At 36.9% G+C, this 21,502-nt stretch overlaps 2 protein-coding genes across 3 annotated transcripts in view; one reads left to right on the plus strand and one right to left on the minus strand.

Annotated features, from left to right (window-relative positions):
- The window catches only part of LOC118274637 (GPI transamidase component PIG-S), a 57,459-nt gene that overhangs the window by 8,705 nt on the left and 27,252 nt on the right, over nt 1-21,502 (minus strand). The window contains exons 1-2 of one of the 2 annotated variants that reach the window (XM_050696686.1): nt 20,601-20,727; nt 1,622-1,712 (exon numbers count right to left, since the gene is read on the minus strand). In XM_050696686.1, the coding sequence (XP_050552643.1) occupies nt 1,622-1,712; nt 20,601-20,607 (98 nt within the window). In that variant the 5' untranslated portion in view covers nt 20,608-20,727. Of the gene's footprint in view, nt 1-1,621; nt 1,713-20,600; nt 20,728-21,502 lie in introns of those variants that run through there. The other variant, XM_050696685.1, reaches the window with a different exon arrangement.
- The window catches only part of LOC118274638 (protein I'm not dead yet), a 41,995-nt gene continuing 41,229 nt past the window's right edge, over nt 20,737-21,502 (plus strand). The window contains exon 1 of the mRNA XM_050696682.1: nt 20,737-20,937. The gene's annotated coding sequence lies outside the window, so the exon portion shown is untranslated. The remainder of the gene's footprint in view (nt 20,938-21,502) is intronic.

Raw genomic sequence — 21,502 nt, forward strand, 5'->3', positions numbered from 1 at the left:
ATAGCTAAGCTATGAAACTATATGACCATTTCCATTGATACCAAGCTATTTAGCTGTACGAAGAAGAATATGCAATGTATCGATAGTAGGGAAGCCATCCATAGCACGCCTCTATAGCCCGCAAGTTTCCACATTGCTTAGCTGAGTCCGTTTCCACAGCGCATCCACAAAGTAGCATAGCACATCTCTGGTGGAAAAGCAGTCATAAAAATTGTAACTTTGACTTAATTCCGAAATATCAGAAGAAGTGACCTGTGACCAATTGTGGGGAAAAGTATCAGGCCAACGGAGCTGCGGGCACAAATTAGTTCAAAGTGAATGCTCTGACTTTGCAAAAAATCTTCGGACATTGGTATCAAAGGTCGATCATAAAATTGCACTAAAATTTTATCTAAATATAAACAAATATACATATATAGAAAAATCGAACGTGAGGTTATCAGAGTTCATAGTATATGATAAGTAGGATCGTAAAATTTGGTTTATATATTATATCTATTAATAAACGGTTATCGTCCATAGGTAAAGCCCTGTTTGGGGTCAAATAAATGTCATAATTATTTTTTATGGAATAGGAGGCAAACGAGCAGACGGGTCACCTGATGGTAAGCGATCAGCGCCACACATGGACACTTGAAACACCAGAGGCGTTACAAGTGCGTTGCCGGCCTTTTGGGGGTTAGGAGTTTAAGGGTTGTTGGGGAATCGGGGTTTGGGAAGATACGGGACTGTTGTGAATGTCCATACACTAACAACACACAATCAACTGGTTCACCAAAATATAAGAATCTCCACAAATAACCTTTATTCTGATTTTTGGAGCGGTTAAGTACCTATCAATCTCGTTAATTGGCCGCGCAAGCGCAAGCATCGCATCACAAACTCGTGCGCATATGCGTTGCACCTATTAGAAAATTAGAATACAAGGCCCCAGTCAGCTGTTAACGTCGCGTGTGTCTTTTAATTAGTCCTTGTTTATTTACACAAGTAAACATACGATTGCTTAGTTGCAGGAATGTGTTTACTCGCATATTTTCTTAATGCCCAGTTTTTCGATACTAGCCTTTAATGGCTAGTGTGGTTGTAGGTATTTGTTTGAGAAAATGAGTCATTAATGCAATGGAATTTGTTTACACCGTTTTATTGAATGAGGATAGTAAAATAAAGACTGTAATAGTAAATAGCAGTGTAATGTGTGAATTAGGAAGAACCACCACAAGCAAGTATGTTTTACATTGCATTTTTTTAAGGGGGGGAAATCATTCAATTACTGCTCCCGCCTTGGGCGAGGGGGAGTGTCAGACTCTTACTGACTAAAAATCACTCCATTCCTACTCCTGATTTTCGAGCCGGAGTCCCGGTAAATCTGCTAGGTAGTCCACAGCTTCGGATCAGGCATCAGGCCTACTGAGCCCCATCTGTGGTGGTCTGATGGATCTTTGAAGCGTATTTATATTACATTAGGATCTTCTCTGGAGCAAAGCAAACTTTAAGATTTTTGTCTCACTACTAGTAAGAACTCCGTTACATATTTATAATGGTATATTACCTGCATATTAGCGTGACGGGGACGCACTGTGAGGCAACCAGATTCCTAAAGTGGATAGGATAGGATAGTTACCTGTACACTTCTGTCGTCTTCCACCAGAGAGGCAGTCCGATGATGATGAGCACGCCCACGAAGGAAGCGCTTGCCCACATGCGGTTGGACTCTGGAAACAAACATAATAATCCATCTTTAATATAAATAAGTTAAGTTTACGTATAAGAACCGTATAAGAAGGACTAAGCGGGAGGCCTTTGTTCAGCAGTGGACGTCTCTCGGCTGATGATGATGATGACAAGAAGCCCAATCACCCCCAACCCCAATCTCCACAAATGCCCTCACCCTCCAAAAAGTCGGCAACGCAATATTGATCCTCTGGTGTTTTGGGGGTCTATGGGCGATGCCAATTGCTTACCATCGGGTGATTCCTGTCTGCTCGTTTGATAACTTAGAGTATAGGAACAGTGTGGTGTGGTTTGATTATTTATGGGTCGGTCTGTTTATAAAGTCAGCGCTATTGGTCAAAGCAAACGGTCTTTGATTCCAAGATTCCCAGGTCGAACGGTTTGTTATGTTAGCAGTCCCCCTATAATAGGAGGTAAACCAATATTGCTGTAAACCTTTCCAAACACACTATAATTTAAATAGCAACAATCTTATAATGACAGTTAACTTGTTAAGTACAATCTCAATCAAGATGTGTCTTATTATATCATCCGTAGGTACAACAAGTGTTTAAAATGAAAATCGGATCGTATTATTGTATTGATTTCTAAACAACGCACATTCGCGTGTATTGTTGTTCCAAAGACAATGAGAGTCCAACAATGAGTAATGAAAACATGCGCGTACGCCTACCGGGAAACGAACGCGGAACCTACAGGTTGTTATGTTTGGCTGCGTCGGTAATCGGTATGAGAGTTAGAGATTACGTGCAACAGTATTATTACATAGAAAATACAGTCATACAAATACAGAGAATAATAGTTTATAAGTAGTTGTTTAGTGGGTTTTGTTACAATCTGTTCCTATTGTTACACTGTAGTGTCTTCTGCCAGCAACACCTTTTATGCGTTAAAAATAAAATAACACGTAGTCTATGTGTTATTTCAGACCATAATCTACCCCTGTACTAAATTTCATCCCGATCCCTTCAGCAGTTTTGACGTGATTGAGTAACAAACATGCTAACTCATAAACTTTCGTATTTATAATATTAGTAAGACCGACGGATTTTATTGAGGGGTAGAAAATTAACTACTTCTCCCGCCTTGTGCGAGGCGTGAGGGAGTGTCAGAATCTTACTGACTAAAAACCTACTCTTGCTCATTGAGCAGAAGCACCGGTAAATCCGCTAGGTAGTCCGTAGCTTTTAGTGTATAATATGTTTATTCATACACATATAATAAAAAGCGGTTATTTCAATATTACAAACAGACACTTTAACATTATTACTATTTAGTCTGAACAACACTAGATGCATTGCCACACGGCACCATAGCCTATTTACCCATTTAAAAACCACAGGACCTTGCATCCATTTACAAAAACTAGACCAATAAGTCACAGAGTGCAATTGAAAACAAAATGCGTTCAATGTCTTCGTGAAATTCAAGACTTTACGACGCAAATGATGACGTCTGGGTTTCTATTAAACTCAGTGTTAAATTGCCCTCAATCAGCTCTCATTCTCATCATTAACACCTGACCTCCGTTATTGATACATACACACGGCTCCAACACCAGGGTATGATGACCCTGGACCGGAGAAGATGGTATGCAATCAGAGACCAGTTTATGCTGGATACATTAACGTACCACGCCCACAATTTGTATTGAAACAAATAGGCCTACTTTATTATTTGTTTGGAAAAAGGTTGGTTGATTCTGTGACCTATTTCAGCGTTTATAGTTCAGTTATTGAATCTTTTAAATGCTAATGTCCAAATACTAAAACGCTTATCAATTTTAAGACGCTCTTCAAAATATATCTGTCACTACAAATATTTTACAAAATGAGACAGATGAAACGATATTTATTTGTTGCAAAGGTTGTTAGAACACACGAGGAGGGCACTAACTATCGATATAGGTATTAATAAAATTTGTGTGCCATTATTGCACCCCTTATAAAGAACAGGCCATTTTTGCCATTTTTTATTTTATATACCCGTTCCCAATTCCCGATTCCCCAAAAACCCCTTGAATTTCTAACCCCCAAAAGGCAACGCACTTGTAACGCCTCTGGTGTTTCAAGTGACCATGAGTGGCGGCAATTGCTTACCATCAGGTGATACGCATGATCAGTTACCGGCGTGTTCTTTAAAAAAAAACGTTAATTCTGCACCGATGCACTGTATCGGTCACCTGATTCACCCTAACCCTGGTGAAAAGTAGGCAAGTCCTACACCTCAGCCTCATTGAGGAAAAAACACTGCAATGTTTATATGCGTCAGGAAATACCATCCCAATTAATACCTAAGTACCTATATAGTCTGGTCTGAAGAAGCTACGTGCAATATGAAATGTACTCAAAGTTTGACTCACAAGCTACAATTTCAGTCAATGCACTGAGTTTTTCATAACAATTAATAATTATTCGTCTCTTAAAACTTCCATAGGGGAAACCCTATTGCTAAACGCCTGTTGTTGTATTTTGTGGCTTACGTGCAGTGCACGTAAGCCACAAAATATATGTTGTGGTGGCCAAGAGGTTTAAGAGTGCGGGTTTCTAACCCACCCCAGGCAAGTACCAATAAAACAAGCAGCAAATCAGTCACCAAGGATCAGGGAGCAGCATCCTCTAAAATTTCGGGGACCTATATCCTCAATTCGCTTTCCAAGAGTAGGGATAGCAAACCTCTTGACCTTGAGATATCTTTAGATTCTGTTTTAAGACGACGGACGATTATCGCACTAGTATTATAAATGTGGAAGTTTGTTTGTCCGTTAATCACGCTGACACTACGGCACGAATTTTGGCATAGAGACATGGTATGAGCTGACTTGGGTGATAGGATACTTATAATCCGACGGAAACGCGGGGGAAACCGCTGGCAGAAGCTAGTGATAACATAACATTAACATAACATAATATATAACTTCCTACACCTTCCTAATCAAAATTAGATACCTAATCGTTTAGAAAAGACAATGTTATACATTTGATTCAGAAACATGCATTGTCCTTACTTTAATAGCAGTCGAGAAATATATCCATATAATACAATTCTAATGCCTAGAGTAGCTAGCGGCCCTAACCTTATCTAGGTCACGCGTGATCCTATGCACTAGGTACTAGAGCACGAATGACCTATAACTGTAGAAACAACTTAATGGTCATACGTTTTATTTCTCAAAGGGAAGGGGATAGAAATACAGATTATGAAATGTTACACCTATTTTTCGCCAGTGACATTTTAGTAAACTCATTAAAATAGGGCCCTCCCCTAAGGTTAGGGCCGCTATAGCAGATATAGCAGAATTCATGCAACCATAAGGTAGACAGACAACTTAATTTAAGTCGCAGGGAGCTGCTTGGAATTTGGGTGCAGATCATCTTACACAGGCCGACTCAAGTCATTAGGGGACGCTAAGTCCAACAGTGAAAGTCCTATGGCTGAAGATATGATGATGATGATGAGGATTTGGTTGCTGCCATGTCTGAGATATTAGCAGCAAATATTTTGTATTACATCTCTGGTCAGATGGTAGTGATAGTGTTATTAGACAGGATTTAGCTGATTATGGCTGAGAGGTATGACAGATATAAGATATGTTCATGTCTGAGACGTTAGCAAATGTTTTGTATAACATTTGTGGCTATAAAAGTGCCTAAAATAATCCGCATGATGACGCGTATAAAGAGGGAAATGAGATAAGTCAATTAAATCACGTGCTTTGTGAGAATAAGAGGACAACAACCGCTGCATTAAATTGAGGAGTATTTACATAATTATGTAATTATTATGAGGTTGTTAGAAGATAGTGCCCGTATATTTTTGAAATAGTCTACTGTTAGATGCACGGTAATGAGCTCCATCTTCAAGTCCTCTCATTCAGCTACTTATTAATAAATTGAAAGTTAAAGCACAAGCTTTGAAATCCCAAAGGTTTTGAAGGTACATCATATCGAGAATCTTATGAAGCAACGTAATATAACACGCCGATGTTTCCAAATGGATCAATGGGAATTTCTTTTGACTTTTGATTCCGATAAAGTACAAGAATGCAATGATTCAGCACCGCAGATATAATATGCACACCACAATAACATTAATATTTACCTTATTTACTACTATTGTAAATACAACTGTGATTCGTCATCAAAACATGAGTTTCCACAATGCAATACATAATTATATTAAAACTTATGACAGGTCATACAAAACAGTGCCGAATGCCGACTTTATCCTTTAAAAAAATGTAATGGCTGCGTTTTCACCAAGAATTTTTAAAATTTACCGAACTCCTAAGCTCAGTGACACTAAACGAAATTTTGGTTTATATCTAGAAAAGACATGCCACTTCCTACCTACCCTGCGTACGTAGGTACTTAGTAGCACTTGAAGTAGCTTTAGTTAAGGAATTATTTAGGGAAGGTTGAAAAACGGCCATAAGTTTAGTTTTGAAAAGGACCCAAAAAGCCACAAAGATCAAGGCCTACCAACTGACGGAACGAAGATCTCAACAAACTTTTCGAAACCTTATCACCAGCAATGTCCGATTTCCCAAAAAGATGAACAATCAAGTCTAATACACGAGCAAACACGAAAATATTTGACGAAGCATTACATTTAGACGTTATCATGACAGGCGGAGTACGTATTGTTTGTGGAGCTAAATTAATAAGTTCTTGTATAGAAGAAGTATGTATTAGGAGTCAACAAACACGTATTTGGGACAACCACTCGTGATTCATGCCTCACGCTCTTACAATGCAGTGTCATTCACTTACGGATTTTGTTTTTTATCATGTAAACTGTTAAATTGTCTTGGATCACATGCAAGAAGTAAACAATTTGATTATTTTTTAGGTTTGAAGTTGAATGAAGTAAGAGGCAGTTTAGAATCACACGAAGCCATTTCATCATGGAATGCTGTCCTTTACGCACTTACGGAGTTAGGAATTTAAGGGTTATTGGGGATTGGAAAGAATGGGAAAGGAGGTAATTGAGCCTTCAATAACCTCACTCACATAACGAAACACAACGCATGCTTTATTTCACGTCGGTTTTCTGTGAGGCCGTGGTATCACTCCAGTCCAAGCCGGTCCATTCGTACCGAAGCATGGATCTTCCACATTCCAGCTACTTTTAAGCAAATTCCTATACACCAGGACTCTACTACCTACATTCCACTATCAGTTAGAACAAAATAACGTCGAACGAGTGACAAATCTTACTCAAATAGTATAATCATACTAAATTCTTCCGCAAACACTGATGTTTCTACAAGATTCTCTTTAGCTGTTTGTCGACTTTTAATTTACGTACGCATAGCAGCATGGAAAATATTGTAGATGATATAAAAGACTTTAATGAATTCTTCCATTGCTTTTGAAAAACCTTGAACAAAATTGTCATCACAATCCTTTGAACAGTGTATATGACTAATTTTTATTTTAATGTCCGTCTTGTAGATTATTTCAAAACGTTAGTCACGTATTTTGTATTTTCTTTCAGAAACAAATACTTTCGAAGATATATTGATTTGAAATATCGAGTGACGTCACTTCTGGGTTCGTTTTATACGTAGAAATGACCGTATTTGCTTCCACTACTAAACTTTGATTCGTTTTATCTAAGTATTGTTTACTTATGTGATAAAATAAGAAATACGTGTCTAATATTTTTTCATTACCTAAATGACGTACTAAATAGATTTTTAATTTTAATACCCCGTCATCATCTCTATTTACGAATCTGCTCTCCTCATAGGTGCTGTTTTATCATCCATGATTTGATAACTTGTTAAAATAATATTTACTGTTTTTGTTAGCAGTTTTTCTAACCAGACTCTCATGTCCCATGCTTTTAGTTCCAAACTGGTAATATCCAGAGAAAATTAGATATTGAGTGCTAAATGAATTCTTGTCTTGCCTACGTGTTTTTAGACAGTAGTTGATATTATATCATTTTCCATGACGTAAAATACGTGAATGTGTTTTAAAACTGTTTCTGATGTCATATTGTACATTGAGGAAGTTGGTACACCACCAGATTTTTCAACAATAGCTGTAGTACTAATGACAGCTTCCGAAAAATGTTTTTGACGGTTTTCTTTGCAATCGAAAGCCGTTTCAGACATCTTAGGGTGTCTTTCCACCATCTCTGGTGCTTACTATAGCTACACAGGAAATCTCTGCTATGTAGCTACGCTACGATTATGTAATGGCTAAGTTGTAAAACTTCGTGACCGTTTCAACTAATACTAAGCCTTGTAGCTGTGCGAGAAAGATGGGCAGCTCAAGTATGCGATGTATCAATAGTAGGGAAGCCATCTATTGCCTAGCTGAGTCCAATTTCTACCAGTTCTAAGCTATGTGTACCAATGAATATGATAGGTGGAGGCCAAACGAATCCACACCAACGTAGCATAGCACATCTCTGGTAGAAAAGCACGCTTAGTCTCAATCAATCTCCATTACTTTCCAAGAAAATGATCTTCCACTCAAGCGAACTCACAAAGCACTCTCAATAACACATTTTCCGATAGAAATAGTATTTAATGGACTGCAAAGCCACAAAAACCAATGATACGCTATTTCATAAGCAAAACGTTTCAACTGACGCACATTTTGACACATTTCACCTCCAGCATTATTACATTCAATAAAAAACATGATATGAAGATATTTTTCCAGAAGGTGTGTCAGTTTTATTTCTGTAGATGCAGCCGAAAGCAATGCAGATGTGTTACCAATAAAGTTTCCAGTGTAAGTACCATATGCGTATTTTCCTTCCAATATATCTGTTTCTGATCTTATTACTAAACAATTTATGGGTTCGGTGCTTGAGAAATGGATTTAGGGAAATAAATATGCTGTTTTATTTACTTGTGTATTCAATAGCCGATTTGGAATTTATTGGAGGAAGTCCATTGTTTACTAGTGGGCGTGTTATGGTAGACAGGATGTATCTTAAATCTTAAATAGGTAAAGGATAACGAATAAAAGGGTTTTCTTAAATAAATGGTATGTTTACGCCACAAAAATCGAACCATATTTTGAGACGTGTATAACAATCACACCGCCAAACGCGCTCTCGTTTCGACGTCGTCTCGTTAAATGTAAAACAAAGTCGTATTAGCCCTTTGTACCCTTAGTACGAGTTTCAATTACTTAAGAATCGGCTATCTGATTGGTCGGCTCAAATAAACCAACCAATCAGAGAGCCCTACGCGCTTTCGTTTCAATTACTTTAAACGTAAAGCAAACTCGTACCAAGGGTATAGAACACGATCTAAATTCACGTTCATTACTTGAATAGAAAACCACATCGAAACATTATTTCTTGAACAAAGCAGGTGTAGTGTCTCAGTGTCAATTACCAGTAACCTGCCATAGCTAACTATGATCAGAATAATTGCAACCTGACCTAGTAATAGCCTAGAATTATAGCCAAGCTTGACCTAATAAACCAAGGAAATCACGACGTTTACAATACCTATGTATTATACAGTATTATATCTTAAATTGCTAACTCCAAGCTAATGATCCTGTTTGAAAATTGGTTATTTTATGGATGCTATCAAGAATGTGGTTTGTTAATGATTGTGGCGTATATTTATCAGAATTTAAGATGGCATCTTCTCATTTTGTTCTATTTAAAAAGGAGACATTAACAGAAAGACAGACTTCTCTTCTCAAAAAATCTGCTTATAGTCCTGGGACTGATTGCAGATACACACGGAAAAAAGAGAGACCTCTCACAGCGATAGGATCCGTCACACACCTATTATGTTAAGCAAGAATCGGATATTTGTCAGATTCCAATTATTTGGTATTCTTAGGTGAAAACGCTTTATATAAACACAGTCTTTAAAATACCAAGTGATTATAGACATAAAATCCGCTCAGCATCTTTAAACTTGCACCATTCTGCATTATATCACTTGAAGCTAAAAATACAGAAGCATGGGAGTTGCTTTAACCTTCTGCGTCCTTTGGTGTAGGTGTTCAAAGTCCAAATGAGCTCGATGCGCTTGCGTCAGCGATGTTAAACATATTTGCGTCGGTAAACTGATGATGTTTTCCAACTTTCTCCGATTTTATTGGAGAAGGTGTATCTTTTTGTGGCCTATTTTGCTATATGGTCTATGAATGCAGACCCATGTGGGTCTTAGATCTCTAATTTAGAGATGTTGGTTTTTACCAATTTTTCATTTGGTAATGGTGTAAGTTCCATTTCATTTAGTAACAACACCATCGCATCGTCTTAACTTTAGCTCGAGACACCGATTGCTATTTAACTTAAAGGTCCCATTTTCTTAAACATTCCACCAATCTTTGCATCCCTCATCTTTCTATTTCCCTCAATTTGGACGAAATAATCTAAGTTAGTGTAAAACACTGGGTTCAAAATCAAGTTACATGACCAACTTTAAACCAAATGACAATCATCAACCCAATTACAAATCAAAAACCTAACAATACTTTCAATTGCTCATACTCTAGCTAGACAGTAGGACCACATCGATCTAGACCAAAAACTTAGACATTACGACAGTCTGTCCTCTTGTTACGAAACATTTGACATCTACTGCGCAGTGTCTGCACACTTGCTCAACACTGAATTATGTTTTATGAACACTCATATCTTTATGACTTAGTACACATATGCCTGAGTGTAATTACTTTTATATAAATACATCTATCATGTTTATGGTGATGCGTTTAGCTCATCTTAGAAGATTATAAAATTGCACCACTTTAAAGCGAAAGGCTTGGTGCATATAAAAAAATAACTGTTATAGGGAAAATTTACGCTGATCACTGGTGGTCTATGCAGCAACTATCCAGTTCCTGATCGAATTGATTGTATAGAATGGGGATCCACAGGCATCACAAATATTGGGTATGCTAAAAAGAAAAAATCAAAGCATTTATTTCAATTCATCCTTAATTAGGCACTTTGGAAACCCCAAATTGAATTGTTCGTCAGTCTGTCTGTTACTGATGAGGTGAGGTGTCTGTTACTGTGCTCGTTCCAAAGTGAAGTTTCGAATGGAGAAGAATGAGCAAGAATCTCCATCGTTACTTTTTTCAAAACAATGTTTTTTTTTTACAATTAAGATTGATTCCGTACTAACTAAGTCGACCTACGTACAGAAAGACTAACTAAGTCTAACTTATCTTACTGATACGAAAGCTGGCGTATCGCGTAGGTGCTATATAAAAATATCTATAAAATCATTTGACGAAGTTAGACAGCAGGAAACTGGTTAATTATACTTTTGATTATGTAAGACCTTGGTTGATATTATGATACTAAATGAGTCTAGGTCAACTAGAAATACCAGAAATACTACGAACATTAATTAATTTGCAGCTGTTAAAACATATTAAGACTTAAGACGCATCTGCATTTTGAATACCGTAAAAACTTTTGTGAACCTTTTTTTTTTAAAGGGGAAAATCATCCTATCACTTCCCTCGCTAGGTGAGAGGTAGTGTCAGCCTCTTACTGACTAAAAACCACCCCGTTCCTACTCCTGTTTTTCAAACCGGAGCCCCAGTAAGCCCGCTAGGTAATCCGCAGCTCCGGATAATTTGTGAACCTTAAAAGATAGAGTTGCAAATATATCATGAGAATAAAAGATAAAGGCAGACCCAATTATTTTAATAAAACTAAATAATTTTAGATAACGCGTAAAAGATAAAAATTAAATAACAATTTTGTCCTTGCACCTCAACGAAGCTTCGATAGCAAAAATATCAAATATCTGCACGTTTTGGTGCGCCTGCGACGATCAGAGTATTTTATTAAACAGCGTGGTCAAGGGCGAATCGCTGATTATGTGACCACATAAATTAATATGCAGGAAGTCGCGTGTTTTATTCAACATGCCGCCAGGGGGCGCTAGATTCAATGTCAGGTGACGTAGTGAATGTTACGATATGGCCATTTTACGACGAATTTAAATTCTAAATGTTTTCTTTTTATTGTGCAATGCATAAGAAATATATAGGTAGGTACCTACTATTTATTATTCCTCGTATTACACACTTTATATTTGTGGGGGGAAATTCATCCAATGACTTCTCTCGCCTTGGACGAGGCGAAAGAGAGTGACAGACTCTTACTGACTCAAAACCACCTTGTTCCTAATCCTGCTTTTAAACCGGAGCCCCGGTAACCCGCTAGGCAGTCCGCAGCTCCTGGCGTCTTGCATTAGTAACTTTACATTTAATATTTACAATGATTTAGCACAAGAAGAAGGGGAAAGCAGAATGCGACTTTGATTTAGTATGTGATTCGCTCACAAGTATTTTCGTTGCAGAAACTTTCAACATCCCTTTTTTATTTCACTTTTAATTTGTCTTTTTTTGAGGTGAAATAATTATCTAATGACTTATCCCACTAGGTGACTAGTTGAGACGGGAGGAAGTGCCATACCTCTTCGTATCGCACATAGGAGTTTCAAAATGGTGGTAGTATCTTGGTTAATAAGGTTTCCTAAGAAAATTGAGATTTTCTGCCTTAAGGTAAATGGTAAATACTGTTTTTTTTAAATCTAATATTAATTCAATATTTATCTACTTCCTAAGCTATTTACAAAGTCATTGCGTTGTTAGCTGTTTAGTTATTTTCCTCGTTGTATTTACTTAGATGACGTCAAACTAGTACTTAAGTGCAAGTGATGTAATTGCCCCTAAGTTTATTATCCAATAAATATACATGAACTTACCTACTTAAGTGAGCTGTTTGAAAAAATAAGAGAATTAATTTCTGGACAAAATAAAAGAATTATTATTCTTTTGAAATATGACTAAACTTGTTATAACAATTTTTAAGTTACCCTTCTTCCCAATCTCTCCAATCCCAGATTTCCCGAGACAACCCTTAATTTCTAACCCCAAAAAAACCGGCAACGCACTTGTAACGCCTCTGATGTTTCAAGTGCGGCCGCGATAGCTTACCATCAGGATACGTCTGCTAGTTTACCGGCTTAATTCATAAAAAAAAGTGAAAGAGCCATACTTCGACGCGAATGGTTCGGTATGATACCACGGCCTCACAGAAAACCGACGTGAAACAACGCTTGCGTTGTGTATAACAAACTAAAAAAATCACGTTACCTATTTTGAAACCCAGAAAAAAGTATTTTTGACCATGGTCCACTACTCTTTACATTTCTAGAACTAGAAATGCAAGTGACAGTAAAGAGAGCCAACTAGCCAAGCCCCCGTTATTTCTCAACCCGCGGCAGCTGATTCGTAGTCTCAGCGCGAAATTGTGGGTGTGGTTGACCCGCCCGCGTTACGTCAACAGCCGACTGACCTTTGCCTGTACTTGGTGTAACTACGTCTTTATAATTTAGGCGTGCCTCCGCGTAGGGTTCACGTTTTTGTTTGTTAAGCTATTGCAATGTAAGGCTATTGGGAATCTTTGTACACTACGGAGAGATACAACGGCTTCACAGAAAATGGACGTCAAACAACGCTTTGTGAGTGAAACAACGCTTTCGTTGTGTGAGTGAGGTTAATCAAACCCAATCCCTGAATCCCCAACAGCCTTTAAATTCCTATGCCCCAAAGGCCGGCAACGCACTTGTAACGTCCCTGGTGTTTCAAGTGTCCATGGGCGGCGGCAATTACTTGACTTCAGGTGATCCGTCTGCTCGTTTACCGGCTTATTTCATAAAAATATCACCTGATTTTGACTCCTTTTCGGAACCTAATTAATGGAAACAAATTCATTTGAAATGACTTCTTTTAATGAGAGGAAAATTGCAGGAAAACGAATACTGCAAATATTTTAATTGGTTGAATATTATTGATACAATAACTTCTAAGATACAAGAGAAAAACATTATGAAAAATAACATACTTTTGATAACTCCACACAAACAAGCAACAAGGATTGAAATAGGAACTTGCAACAAAACACAAACACTTGATCAAGGAACGCCAACACCTGCGTATACGCACGCAGCAACATAAACAGCCGAACAAAAATACATTTTATTCATGCAGTTTCTATTTCAGTCAATGAAAACAGGATACCAAAGTTTTCCAAGATAAATCAGAACCATCTAAACAGCTAAAAATATAAGATTAGATAATAATTCATCAGATAATCATGATAGTTGTTAAAAGATAAAATGGCTGATGCAATTAAGAATCGCTTTGAACCAGTTATAATTAGTTTAAGCTGGTATTTATTAGCGATGGTCTGCGTTTAAATACCGAAACGTGGAAAATTAAGATGGCAGATATATTTAAGTAGGTGTCTAGTTGAAAATAGTATGTTATTTTTCTTAACAAATGAATACTGTATGTTAATACAATTTGATTAAAATTCTGCTGTGCGAAGTTTAAAGCTTAAGAGTTAATAAACATGTACATAGATATTATCGTTGAGAACTTAAAAGATACGCCGTGTTAAAGATTTAAAGGCGCGCGTTATGCGTTCAACCGATATACAAGAAGAAAAACACATGTTGCGCCCAACCCAAGCCATTTGGGATAAAAGAAAACAGAAAGAGAAAAGTTACAGCGTCCATAAGCTTCATGACACAATTTTCGACATCTTTAATGAACAAACTACTTAAATTAATGTTCCTATGCACTATCAAAAACCCAAAACGTCACCGCCATCTTTAAAATAACGGCATACCTTTACTTCCCTTAGCAAAAATAAAAACAGCTGTGCAAATATCAATGAATGATGCCTAAAAATAATCACATTTAAATCCAATGGAAAAGCCTTGAGAATCACACTATAATATTATACATTTTGTTGAATTGGATGTTTGTCCGTTAATCATGCTGAAACTACTGAACGGATTGTGATGAAATTTGGTATACAGACAGGGTATGAGCTGACTTGACAAGGCCGATCACCAACACGATGGACAGACCAGATCAAGGAATCATCTACCACCGGATTCCACCAACTCGTTCACGATTCGATGGACAGAAACCGATGGAGACAAATAATTCGCTCCAAATGCGAATCCAACGATTATCACGATCCTCAGTCATGAGGGGCCGACTACAGAGAGAGATGAGCTGACTTGGGTGATGGGAAACTTTTTATCGAACGGAAACGCAGGCGAAGCCGCTGAAAGAGGCTAGTTTCTCATAAAATAAAAATAAGAACAAGACAAGGGCACTTAAAATTAAGTGACAAGGTTGTGTGTCCTCTATCTTATGGAAACAAATGGATATATACGCAGTTTTCACACACACATGTGTATTTTTTCACGTCATGTGTCATATAAAATGATACTACGGCCACGGCTGCGTATGAGTAAATTTATTTATATCGTGTTTTTCATAGGGAACCGGGAACAAATTCATGGTCACTGGCTGAGAAACTATTTCTGTATCAATAACATTGATATTTCGCGTAATGGCCGCTTCCCTGTCGCTTTCTTTTATTATGTTGTTTTTCTTCAAGTGTAGACTATTAAGGCGCGGTGAATAGACAACTTTTATGTATTTGAGGGGGTGAAGCAGGTGAAGTGGGTTTCGTGTACTGAGGGGTGCACCGTGCAAATGTCATTGATACGCGTATTCCATTTTATTTAGGAGCGTAATTTCGCTACTATAGTTTCATGGACGAGTGGCCCAGTGCGTTGCTGTCTAGATTCGCGTTCCGTGATCCTTAAGATCGAATCTCATTACTCGTATTAGTTTTTGTTTTTTTATTTTTTCAATATTATGTTGTATACATTTTTATTTTATTTTTATTTTATTTTTTTATTAGTTTTTTTATGACTAAAACCGAAATCGAACAATAATTTACACAAACTTACTACTACTATAGTTTTTGCGCTAGTGACAGTTGCCTGTATGACGTTGACGTCTCTCAGTACCACATGATTAGGGATGGACATTAGAAAGGTCTTTTTTTATCGCTATCGATACTCGCAGCATACATTGAATTCTCTTTAATTTTGTTATTAAAGTGTGTTGTTTAGTTGTGCAGTGTATCTGCGTGTATATAATGTCAATATACAGATACAGATTTAGATGATCCTGACTCAGATAATAATATGAGTTTGGACGAATAATAAGTAAATAATTTTGGTTTTAAGCAAGGAGCGTGTGTGACGTGTCGAAGATCTGACACGTTTGGCTCTCCAGTGCCCCGAACAGTCGCTACAGTCGAAGACAAGTTTTTACATTCAATATTCTGTACTTAGGGCCTATGCACACCACGTTTTATAAACGTCCGGCGACGCGCGTTTCCAAAACGCGCGTCGCCGGACGTTTTTCTCCTACAGTGCAGTTTGTTGTCGTTTGTATCGATACAAACGCGCGGCACCAGCGCGTGTGTATCGATAACACGCGCGTTTGCATCGCTTCCGCATCGCTACACACGCGTGTCTGTATCGCTACACACGCGCGTCAGGTGTACAAAGGTCTACAGGCCGCGTCTAACTATCGCGTCTGTAGCGATACAGACGCGATACGCACGCAAGTATCGCGTCAGTATCGCTAAAAACGCGCGTCGACGGCGCGTTTAAAAAATGTGGTGCAAACATAGGCACTTAGAAGCAGTAGGCACTAATCTTTTAAAAACTAATAAACGGACAGGAGGATATATAAATAAAACACCAATTATGTATATTATTCATCTTCAATAATTAGGAGAATGTCATCTAAGAATTGTGTAGGGGGCGGGGTACGTATATTTTCTTGGTATCTTTCCCAACTGAGATACCATATTATACAGGCTGAGATGCACGCCACTGACGAATAACTGATAAAATCGCCTCATCTTCCAAGACTCTTCTGCCAATAGAGTTACTGCGACCAGTCGCAATCGTACAATCTACACAGCGATCCATGTCGTCAATATCCGATTGATAGGCTTAAACAGTTGTCCAAAATAGAGAGTAAGGTAATTGGTAGAGATGCAAGATCCATCAAAAGTCCTTTATAAAGCCGAGGTCGTGGGGTTTAACAATAAAACATGAAAAATACGTGCGCATTTAGAACGAAACACAACAAACAAGTGTCATCTGTCAATCGATGACTGACTGATATCAGACAGAAGTGTTGTAAGAAGTTTAAATCACAGAGTACTTATACGCATAAATGATTAAATAATCATTAATGTTTTATAACTTAATTTAAGTTTTCTCGCTTCCCAGATAGAAACAAGGTACCATATTTTGTGATTTCCTTTAGAAAAATATGACGGTTTTTTTAATATACATTTCAACTAGTTAACTGCTGGGCCCAAAAGTCCCCTTCTCCTTTCAAGAATGGTACGGAACGTTACTGAATGTGTCATCTGCACCATGCCACGCGGTAATAGTATATGAAAAAATTAATTGTATTTACATAACTTTAAATCGATTTCGTACAAAAAAATATACTGACAACCCAACTTAGAAAAAGCTAATTACAAAATAAAATATTACAAACAGCAAAAAGATATGTTAGTGAATGATTATTTTCTGAGCGGCGATTGACACAAACTGACATAGGTCCACCAAGCAGCGCACCTCAGCGGTCACTGCCGGTCCGCGTAGGAATGAAAGAGAAACGAATAGATGTCATGATCGGACGACGTTTTGTTCGATTCGTTCTGAGTTATTTATCATGAATTATATTAATTCTTACAAATATCTCATTTCAATCGACAAATAAATAAGGCAGATCCCTTTATTATTTTAAATTACGTCACTGTTATTAATTTTATTAAGATATGTTCATAAATAATATAGTTACAATGGCTAGAATTTCAATTTAAATGGTTAGTTTATGATTTTTTTTTATCGAGAAAATTTATAGAAATCGTGTTTTGAAGAAGGTGGTCCATTCATAAAAATGATCAAGATTAACATATATTTTTTTTGTTGCTCTAACATGTAAACATTGGGCAAAAAAATCTGTTGAATCAATCCTATTTTGACTATGCACAGCGCCTTAAGCCAGAGCTGCGAACTGCCTAGCGGGTTACCAGGGCTCCAGCTCAAAAAGCGGGAGTAGGAACAGTTGGATTTTTGGCCAGTAAGAGGCTGACACTCTCTCGCCTCGTTCAAGGCTAGAGAAGTCATTTGATGATTTCCCCCTCTCAAAAAAAGGGTACTTTTCCACCAGAGATGTGCTATGTTACACTGCTGTGGATGGCTTCTACCACTCATATTCATTGGTACACATAGCTTAGCACTGGTAGAAACGGACTCAGCTAAGCTATATTTTTTATATGAAAACATGCGTACTATGAATGGCTTCTCTACTATCGAAACATCGCATACTCGAGCTGCACATCTTCCTCGCACAGCTACCTAGCTTAGTATCAGTGGAAACGATCACATAGTTTCACAGCTGTTTATCAGTGGCTATTACATCTCCGTAGAATAACTATGTGCAGACTAAAAAAGTGGTAAAAAAGGAGGCAAATAGCAAATAATTTATTGTGAAGTAAATATTTACCAGTATCTTCAAAAGCGATAACTTTTGTGTTTATTTCAAAAGAGTTTTATGTGTCTGCACGAAACTCCGATTGTTTATCAGTAAATCAAATCATTAAAAGGAGGTTCTTTAAAGTTTTTGATAGATTTCAGTCAATTTACTAATGTTTTTTCAGTTTCATTATCATTTAGAAGTTAATCGTTCATTATTGTGTGTAACTGTGTAAAGGTGACCGTCCAGAGGTACAAAATAAAAAAATATCATAACTTTCGTGAGACATACTAAATTAATTATCATATTTTCGACTCGACTTACTCACTTAATTATTTGAAGAGGAACTCGACTAGGTTCAAGCCATGCTAGAGGCTCATATTCATGAGCAGCATTCCGCGACATATAACGCGGCGACTATCGTGGGCAAGCCGACAAACAAAATATTAATAAAAAAGAATATCGACCCGATTTCTGCATATTTTACCTTAACAATAGAACCACTTTCTTAATCTTCTCATTTAAATTAACAGTAGCATATTGGTCGAGATATGACTTAAGAAAACTCTGAATTTGGCCTCTTACCGCAAAATTCCGTCCAAAGGGTCTTGTAAACTATTTGGCTTTACTTAATCAATAGATATAATCTAGTTACATAATTTCTTCATTAATTTTGACACTCATCCCTGTGTCGTTGTAGGTCGTATGACATAATACAGTATTACGTGGCCGGATTGTTGTTGGGCGTCTCACTCCGATAATTTTAAGTGGATTACTAGCCGAACTGGAAATTAGAAAGACAAAATACGAGTTCCACGGAATATACTTTAAATATTTGGGTTCAAGTATTTTATCTTGGACTGTGTTGTAGGTGATTTACTGCTTGAATGTCAGTTGCCGCAAAACGTGTAGCGGGTTCAATTCCCGCACGGAGCAACTCACAATCCACAATCCTAGTGTGAGGCAACGTTTAAAAAAAAGTAAAACGTTTAATGTATTTTTAAATGTATTATCGCATGTTTTTAAAAATAAAATTATTGGTTCATTAGAACGTTAAAAAATAAACCGCTATCGTTAATTTTTTCAACTTAACTGACATTCAGGAGTTCAGTGTCTATTTATAGAAATAAATTTCTCTCAAAGTTCATTATCTTGTGGTGATAAGAGCATATATTAACTTTCTGAACCAGTTTTGTCCTGTGTAAACGAATTCACATACACATGACACCCAGAGAGACTTATAATAATGAATTCCACCATTTACTATTAATAATATTTTCACCAAAATACTCGTTTTTCAAACCAGTCATGGTACCTATTTGATACAAGCATATTAAAACGCTATTAATTCATCATATCACACGAAAGTACATTATCAATTAAGAAACTTTCATTTAGGTTGGGAGTTAAATATTTGAAATTGTCTATCAAATCAACCAGAAAAGGTGAACTAAGGCATCTCTTAAAGCGTTTGCCATAATATCTAAGCTTTACAGGTGATTCCGACATGATTAGTTAAGTCAGTGAAAATTGAAAGAATGCCGCTGTGTACTCCACAGTTCCATGACCCTAAAATTTCAAATTATCATAGTTGTTATTTTAGAACATCCAATAAATTCAATCCAATAGATACTAAATTTACTATTATCCAATCATCCAATAAAAGGTAAATTATTAGACACTCTTATGGTCTACAATAGCCCATTATGTAAATAAAATCGTCGTGCAGACATCCTATTTACAATAATAAAGTTGTTAGTAAACTACAAACGTTTACCAACACTAAACCAGTCATTGTTTTTAAAAACTATAAACAAAATATAAAAAAAAAACTCGTCTTACTTAAAATAGTTCGGCAGCTAGACGGAACATATGATTAGCATACTGGTTTTCTGGTCACCAAGAGTGCCCAAAAACCAGTTGGAAGTCAGTAGTCACGGATATTTGTTTTTTGAACGCAGATGCGTCCAATTTTGAATGGTAGGCCATTCCAACAGAAATATTTGATAAGCTTTACCTAATAAACGGTGATAAAATAATAATGACTGAAACAGGAAAACGAGGAAGTCTGTCTACCTAACAAACCGATATAAATACATAAGACATAACACACATTTACGATGAACAAATTACTTCAAATCATGGCTTAACTCAGCTCTCACGTTCCGAAACTCATCAGCTGTATGGATAACCATAATTTGCCCCCAAGAAAAACGGCGACCATCAACTCAAATGTAGATATTAAAGAAGGCACGGCCCTAACATTACTAGCAAGACTAGTTCCGTAATTATAACGTTGGCTTCCATGAATGAAGACAGGTCCATAGCCAATACTAACTGTGACATGACGTCAAAAGAGGTCACAGGAGAGATTAAAACCACGGTTAACGCACTACCTGTAACAATAACCTTAGAGAAACGATAAGAGTCTAGCAAAACATTATTTGTCCGTAAAATACTGACCTCTCATCGTCACGTGCCCGAAGGTTCACACACTCCTGATTGAAATTAAAAATAAATAGGCTGAATACGACGCGTTCGCTTTGCCCGACACGGAGCACTGTCGAAGAAAAAAAAGCGCGGGAGCGTCCGGCGTTCAGTCAGTCCAAGCAACGGGCCAGTGTGTGCCTGCGGTCCGTAAGGGATGCACGACTCCTCGTCGTACTAACGCGATTTAAATTATATTTTCGCACTGTGAAAACTTTTAATAGTAATATTTTTATAAACGTGTTGTGTTATTTTTGGCTGCGAAGTCTGGTGCTAGAAGCTGAGAGGATAAAGGATTTCATTATTCGTTTCCGTGAGTTTTTTGTTTATTTAAAATTGTTGTTATATTTACGGTCTACCTAAAAAATTGTTTTAACGTGTGGCACGTGTAAAATCATGCAACATTTTCACATGAGTAAAAATGACCGCATTTTTACTCATAGAATTAAACATACCGATGTTAAAATCAAGTGCTGGGTCTTATTTTCATGGTGATAATTTTAAAACTATACAATGTTTAAAGACTAAAATCGAATTATTATATATCGCTATATTCTTCAATCAAAGCCAAACTATCAAGAACAGAGATAGGAATTATCTTCGCATCAAACTGAAGTGACTGCTTAAAACTAGATAAAAGAAAACTTATTCAGTGTAAAGAAAAACAAAAGGATGGACGTAGAAAATCACTTTACATACAATCAATCATGACTTAGTTATTTTTTTTTGTGAAAATAACGTCACAAACCGTTTAATATTCAACAGGCAAACACGTCAAAAGTAGATAAATAATTCTACACATTATTCAAATATATTTTGAATAAATAAATACAGAATACATAATAATATGTATCTATGACATTGGTAAAAATAGTATA

The sequence above is a fragment of the Spodoptera frugiperda genome, chromosome 11, assembly GCF_023101765.2.
Source record: "Spodoptera frugiperda isolate SF20-4 chromosome 11, AGI-APGP_CSIRO_Sfru_2.0, whole genome shotgun sequence".
NCBI classification, from domain to species: Eukaryota; Metazoa; Arthropoda; class Insecta; order Lepidoptera; family Noctuidae; genus Spodoptera; species Spodoptera frugiperda.